A 7,243-nucleotide genomic window follows, 5' to 3' on the forward strand; every position below is an offset into this window, starting at 1 on the left:
AGGGTAATTGTTGGATAAATTGGGATTTTGGGCTATGTTTTTTTAAACTTTTTTGAATGTGCTTCCTGTTTTATTTAAAGTATTGTAGACATGCATTACCTGGACTGGTGTCCTGCTTCTATGGTTAAAAAATTAACATACCCTCAAAAGAAACCTGTATGATCGTGCTGGCTCAATAGGGGGTGCCGAGGTAGCATGTGCATTTGGCCACTTGGCCTACAGGTGTCCTGTTGTAGCCACCATCATCCGCACTAGTACATTTTTATTTTTCTTATGCTGAACAGTTAGGCTGCAGTAGTGTGTGAATCGCACACTGCTAATCCATAATCAGTATGTGTCCTGGATTGTCAGTCACAACATGTGTTTGAAAGTTTCATCCAATAACCACTATGAAACATGCAGGAGACACGATTAGCAGGCTAGTGAAGCAAATGTATTTGTTTGCATCTGTGAAAAAACGTTAATGCAATTGTTTTTGAGAAAATTTTATTTTTGAGTTGTCATTTGTTTAATTGTTGTATCCCTTTATTATTGTAGTCTTGGTACAGGTGGTGGCCCAGCACGCTCTGTTGAATTTACGGATTATGAGCGAGTAGTGGAGCCTTTGTTGCCGACTGAGGCCCTGCATGGCATCAGGGGGGGCTATGATGCACAGTTGCCAAGCTCCGAAAGTTCCGAAGATGGTAATTGATTATTATGTTGTCTGTTTCCGGGAGTAGTTTAGTGCACAGGAAGTGTACTATTGTTACATTGATAATGTTCTAACTGACACTCTTGTAGGTAATGTTGTGTCTGTGGTTTCTGGGGATGCTGAAGTCAGTGACATCGGCCATGCGATATTAGAGGAAACTGATGCAGGCGACACTACTGGTGAGTTTGATGTGTTGTTGAACGAGATGGAAATGGAAAGGTCTTAAGGCAGATGTGCTGCATACATTTTTGGTCACCCTTTTTAACTATGACACTTTTGTCTAGGTGATGTTGCGGATGTGGGAACTGATGCTGCAGTGACTGACATCTCACTATCTGGGGCCCAATCTGATGCAGACTACACTACTGGTGAGTTTGATGTGTTGTTGAACGAGATGGAAATGGAAAGGTCTTAAGGCAGATATGCTGCATACATTTTTGGTCACCCTTTTTAAAGGGGAACTGAAGTAAGAGGTATATGGAGGCTGTCATGTTTATTTCCTTTTAATCAATACCAGTTGCATGGCAGCCCTGCTGGTCTATTTCTCTGCAGTAGTATCTGAATAACACCAGAAACAAGCATGCAGCTAGTCTTGTCAGATCTGACTTTAAAGTCTGAACCACTGAAACACCTGATCTGCTGTATGCATGGTTCAGGAGCTATGGCTAATAGTATTAGAGGCAGAGGATCAGCAGGGCTGCCAGGCAACTGGTATTGCTTAAAAGGAAAAAACCTTAACAGCCTCCATATACCTCTCTCTTCAGTTCCCCTTTAACTATGACACTTTTGTCTAGGTGATGTTGCGGATGTGGGAACTGATGCTGCAGTGACTGACATCTCACTATCTGGGGCCCAATCTGATGCAGACTACACTACTGGTGAGTTTGATGTGCTATTGAAAATATGTAAGGCTACTTGCTTGTAGACTGGGATATGCTGGACACCTTTGTTGATATTTTTTTTTGGTTTTCAATGACAATTGTCTGTAGGTGATGTGTCTGCTGTTGATGCTGTAGTGGGTGAGGAAATAGGAGGGGTTCCGATGGCAACACATGTTTTGGAAACTACTGGTGAGTTTTATTTGTCCCAGGAAATCATGTAAAGAAAGGGACATTAAGAGTAATATTGTGGATAGCATATTTTGTTTTTTGAAACACTAAACAGTTTGAATAGGTGGGCTGGCGAGATTTGTGTGGATAATGTGGTTGCAGTCAATTGCATGCACTTAATATACACATAAACGTGCAAGATGTGACTAATGAATGTCATGTTATGGCTGCTTATCGAGGGGGTGATGTTGAAGGGCCATCAAAACTGTTTGTTTTTTGGATTGTTGAACTTTCCCATGGCTGAGTAGCATCATATGTCTTGTCAACAGACTACAAAACAAACATATAATGCGTTTTTGCTTTTGGCCCACCAACCTAGAATCTACATCCAGCACGTGTTGATACTGTTCTGAGTGGATATGGAATCAACGTTGGCGCCACTGAACTGTCCCCACATCATTGTGTGCACCGGAGAGGGGAGATTACGCTATCATGACACCTACCATCTCCCCTCAGTGATTAACACACATCGCGTATGGGTGCTGAGCAATACAATCGACATCAGATTGTAGTGTGATGCCAGTGACAGGTGTGCACATAGGGGGTAAAAGCAGAGGATCCACGCACATCCCTGCTGGCCCAGCGCAGACTGGTGGTTTCCACCGGTCCGGCCACCCTCCCCCCCCCTCTGTCTGACATCATGGCTGGTTCTGGCCTTGATGACGTCATTAGGGGCAAACCCAAGCGGATTGGCCTTTGAAGGCTAGATGCTGGTTGGAGAAGAGGTGGCTACTGTGGTTCATCGCTGGAGGCTGGAAGGTGAGTGATGGCCAGGCCAGGGCCGACCCATAGGCTGGAGAGGCTCCCTACAGCCTCAGGGCGCAGTGTAGGAGGGGTCGCTGAATTAATTAATCTGTCATTCCAAATTGTGTTTGAAGCAGAAATAAATAATAAAAGGGGATACATACCAGTGACTGCAAGCCAGATAATGAGATATTAAGGTGTTGGGGAGGTTGTGGGCCCTGTGGCGTCTCTTAGTCTAATAGCAATCAGTGGGTGATGTCTGGGGTGGCAGGGATGGAGGGCTGCACTTTGGTGTCTCAGGCTTGGGTGCTGGAGGACCTTGTCCTGCCTCTGGTGATGGGTGTTTCCGTAAAGAGGGGACATTGGTCTAAAGGGGTGGGACACATAGGGCAGCACAGCACAGAGGGGATCCAGCTGCCTGCCCCCCCCCCAAATGGGCCCCCCCCCCACACTTGAAAAATGGCTGGGCCCAAAGGAAGGGGGTGGGGGAGTATGTGGCTGGTGAGGAATTAACTCAAAAACCAATAGGTTGTGCCCTTAGCTGTGCAAACCCACAACATTGCAATGACCAAAGGATCAAGGATGTTGTGGCTTCACACAGCCAAGGGCACAACCCAATGTTATTTTTGTTATAATCTGTGTCCCATGGCGCTCTTAGGGCCCTTTTCCACTAGCAGTGACTAGCGTTCACGCTGAACGGGAGCGATTGCTGAGTGGCTAAAGTGCAGGCTACTTCCGCCAATTGCCTTCACAATGTAGCTATGCTGTACTGCATACCCAAATAGGTTGAAATTGTGCTCCGCCGCCAAATTGGTTTTGAGGGACAAAAAACATCCGGGAGTGGCAAGAACCAACCGCAATTCCAATGTTTATCAAAGCATAGCGATTGGAAAATGGCTAGTGGTTTGCGATTCTTCTATTCATGTAGCGCAAAGGCACTAGTGGAAAAGGGCCCTTTGTGCAGGGCACAAAGTTACATCCAACAATGGTACTATATGTTCCATTCGGGAGCTGTGGGGCCTCTTTGGATGGACATTGTTGTCAATCGCCTTTTGGCGTGTGGTTATCTGTACTGCGCAGCCCACTTGCGTGTTCGCAGTGGAGCTGACGGATGGAGATGTTTTTTGTCCCTTTTTGCATGCAGATAATTGGTACTGTGGGTGCACTTGAGCATGCTTGATACATATAGAAATTGGTGGTGGTGTGGGAGGATAGTGTCAGCTGCCGTGGGATGGAGGGGAGGGGGGGGGGGGGTGGGTGGGGGGGGCTCAATAGGCTGTGGATGTTTCCTACAGGTGACGTAAGTACACCCCATGGTAAGTTTCGGAATACAGCTGTAATGTAACCACCATGTACCCTATCATTTTGTTTGATGGTGTTTGGTTAAGGTGGCCATACCCTATTTTGTACCTCATTTTTGACAAACAGATAATCCCTCTCTGAGACATTTGGATCTGAGAGGGATCGTATGGCTGCCTTTACAGCAAAAACTTTCACCGGATTTCTGCCTGAAACCGTTCCCAATCTGTGCTGCTGCTGTGGCTGCCGGGCCCGCATGTATTACCTGCTCCAGTTGGCGCCACTTCCCAGTCTCTGCTGTGTTTTCCGTGTCCCCTCTGGTCTCCGGCATGCTTCTCTGCTTCTTGCCCGGCAGGAAGTGTAAACCTTACATGGCCCTCTACTGATTACAGTTGCTCTCGGCCAGGAAGAAGTGCAGCATGCTGGAGACGAGATCCCAGAGGGAGCAGCGTTGACCGGGGGCAGTGGGGCTGGTGGAGCAGGTAATGTATTTTGCCTCAATTGCGTCAGGCAGTGTAATGCCGCTAGTGGTCTATCCCTTCCTGTGGGTGATTGATGTAATTTTGCCACACGCCGCCATCCACCTGAACTATCTATTTTGGGTCAAAATCAATGTACATTTTTCGTGTAGCCTGAAGGATGTGACAACAGATTAGATGAGTGATCGATTCTGCAGTTGATCTGCAGGCAAAAGGGCTAGTGTATGGGCAGCTGAACAAAATATATCATGTTACCCCTCCTAAATTTTTTAAAGTGATTGTATTTGTTTAGGTTGTGATTGTTGTTTAACCCTTTCTGGACCAGCACCCTCTGCCCCGGTAAGGACCATAGGGTGGTGGTCCACCAAGCTTCTGCTTCCCGATAAATCGCCAAAAGTTAACATTGCTCCCGCCGGACACGCCACTCTGTCCCCGCTGCAGGCAGCTCTCTCTGCCGTCGCTATGATGGCAGAGCGCTGTGCGCCGGGTGGGAGGCCCTTTCATTGGCTCATGACCCTGTCATTCCATGTAAGGCAATGGGAACGGCTTATAGTAATGACAGGGCAAGGAGCCAATGAAAAGGGCTCCTGCCCAGCTCAGTGGTCTGCTGTCATATAGGCGGCAGGCCATCACATTGTGGCGGGGGCACAGCGGACCAAGCAACGTGGACGGGCGAGGGCGTGCGGTGAATGGTACGTAGTTTATGTTCGGTCACGAACACCCCATTCCCTGGCCGCCGTAGATTGAAACTTGCTTGGTCCCCAGGTAGTTAAGAGGCCTACGCCATCATTTAGTAGTGTGAGATAGCAAGCTAATACACACATCTGTAACGTCCATCCTAATCAATATGTCATGTAGTGAGTTTGTTAAAAAGACACTTTAAACATGTCAGATGTAATTGTTTCTGAATGGTACAAATAATTGTATTGTGTACATGCTGCTTACATACAGCCCCATGTACATGTCAATATTAATGGATGTTGAAATTGTTCATTACACTATGTTGAATGTTATTAAAGGGACTCCGAGCAGTGTATAAACAATTGAAACATGCATACCATTTATAACCTCTTTTGCCTCTTTACAACCATGTCTAAAACGCTGCACTACACCTTTTGTACTTTATGATGTTTTCATCAATGATGGCGTTTGTGGTGAGTTTCCAAGCAAACCTTGTGAAAGTTACAAGGGCTAGGGTGGCGCTTTACATAGGTTTGTGAAGCCTATAAAGAGCTTAGAAATAGTATGCATTTGTCCATTGTATGCATTTGTTACGACTTTGTGCGCTGCTGAGTCCCTTGAAATACAACAACATGTCCTATACGTAGTTTGTTGTAGATTGATGACAAATGTGGCATGGAATAAAATTGATTCATGATGGTACATGTTTGACTACATTGAAGGCTTGATAGATGTGAGCACAATTAGTTAATGCATTTGGATACTATTGATAGCTCTTCATAAAAGTCTCACACTGTGCAGAAATGTTTTGAATTACAACCGAGGCCAGACGTGTTTTTTTTCTAATTTTTTTTTTTGCTTTTCCTTTCTATTAATAGGTGACATTCAGTCGGAAGATGTGGTGCTGCTGCTGGAGCCGATACCTCTGGAAGAAAGCTTTGTTGGTGAGTGTATAAATGAGTAGGGTGCAGCTTGTTGTGCCCTGCAAAGATGTAGCTAAAATCTTTTTATATTGCCTTCCTAGCTGAAGATACACCACTTAAACTAGATTATGATCTAGATCAGGACATTGAAGGGCATGATTTTCACCTGCACCTCTCTTCCGACTCCAATGACACCATTAAAATTCCCTCACCAGGTTCGGAGCAAGAAATTGCTGCTGCCGACTCACCACAGTCACGTGAAAGTGCTGCTGCAACAACAGGGTCACTGGAAAGTGCACATGGATCGCCAGCTTCACGGGCAGAAAGTACAGGAGCAACAACACCACCACACGGAGGTTCCCGGCCATATTCACGGGCCAGTTATAATGCTGACCAGTGGCACTCGAGACAATTTCTGCAGGCCCAAAATGAATATCGAGGCCTCATGGAGAACCAGCTGAGGCTAATTCATAATGATTTGGGCAACATCAATGCCACTAGTCAGGAGCTGGGGGTCACGTTACAGCAGGTGGCCACTGTGGGTGCGGCCCAAAAACAGTTATTGGCCCAACTGGTTGACAGGCAAGACCGCCAAAATGTTGTTTTAGGCCGAATGGCACGAGTAGGCGAAAACCTTAATATAATTTTAGGGCGTTTGGCTGATGGCGTAGACCGCCACAATGTTACACATGCCAGAATGGCAGATGCGATAGAAAATAACAATGAATTGCTGCGGCAAATATTAAATAAATGAACTTTGTTGCTAACATTACAGTTTCGACTTAGTATTTAATGGACCTTGTTATGAATGGTAATGAGACGTTAGAACATCTTAATGTGCTTTGTTTGAGCTAAGCTTAAGGCCCCGACACACACTACGGAATGATGGCTCTGTTGGTGGCTGGGGTTTTAGGCAACACTAGTGCGTGTGTAGGCACCTTTCCATACCTAATTTGTTGACCAAACATTTCTGACATTGGCCTCAATTTACTAAGCTTAACTCCTGTCTTTACTAACTCTTCTGAGCTGATTTACAGTTTACACAATTATATGACCATGCTGATAACTGTAAAACACCTCTGAAGAGTTATTAAAGACAGGAGTTAAGCTTAGTGAATGGAGGCCATTGTGATGTATGCACAACAAGCAAATGATTCACATTCAGTAACCCAAACATTCCACTGCAAGCATGTGTAAAGTATATGGTTTTTAACACAGTGGCTATGGTAATATAATGATGGCTGAGTATTAACTTATAATTCGGGATGGTGGTGCTTAGTACAGTTAATGGGGAAACATGTGCAGTTTGATCACCTG

The 7,243-nt window shown here is 45.6% G+C and overlaps 1 protein-coding gene across 2 annotated transcripts; it reads left to right on the plus strand.

Moving 5' to 3' along the window:
* Positions 1-457: 457 nt before the first annotated feature.
* Positions 458-6,695, plus strand: LOC137535986 (uncharacterized). 2 transcript variants are annotated; one of them, XM_068257897.1, is made up of 7 exons: positions 458-683; positions 781-870; positions 976-1,059; positions 1,486-1,569; positions 1,681-1,761; positions 5,882-5,947; positions 6,028-6,695. In XM_068257897.1, exons 5-7 carry the CDS (start codon positions 1,734-1,736, stop codon positions 6,678-6,680), a joined length of 747 nt encoding a protein of 248 aa, XP_068113998.1. In that variant the 5' UTR covers positions 458-683; positions 781-870; positions 976-1,059; positions 1,486-1,569; positions 1,681-1,733; the 3' UTR covers positions 6,681-6,695. The 2 variants fall into 2 exon arrangements, with proteins under 2 accessions (XP_068113998.1, XP_068113999.1); XM_068257898.1 differs by having other exon boundaries at positions 6,142-6,695.
* The last annotated feature ends 548 nt before the right edge of the window (positions 6,696-7,243 follow it).

Source organism: Hyperolius riggenbachi, chromosome 10 (assembly GCF_040937935.1).
Source record: "Hyperolius riggenbachi isolate aHypRig1 chromosome 10, aHypRig1.pri, whole genome shotgun sequence".
Taxonomy (NCBI): Eukaryota; Metazoa; Chordata; class Amphibia; order Anura; family Hyperoliidae; genus Hyperolius; species Hyperolius riggenbachi.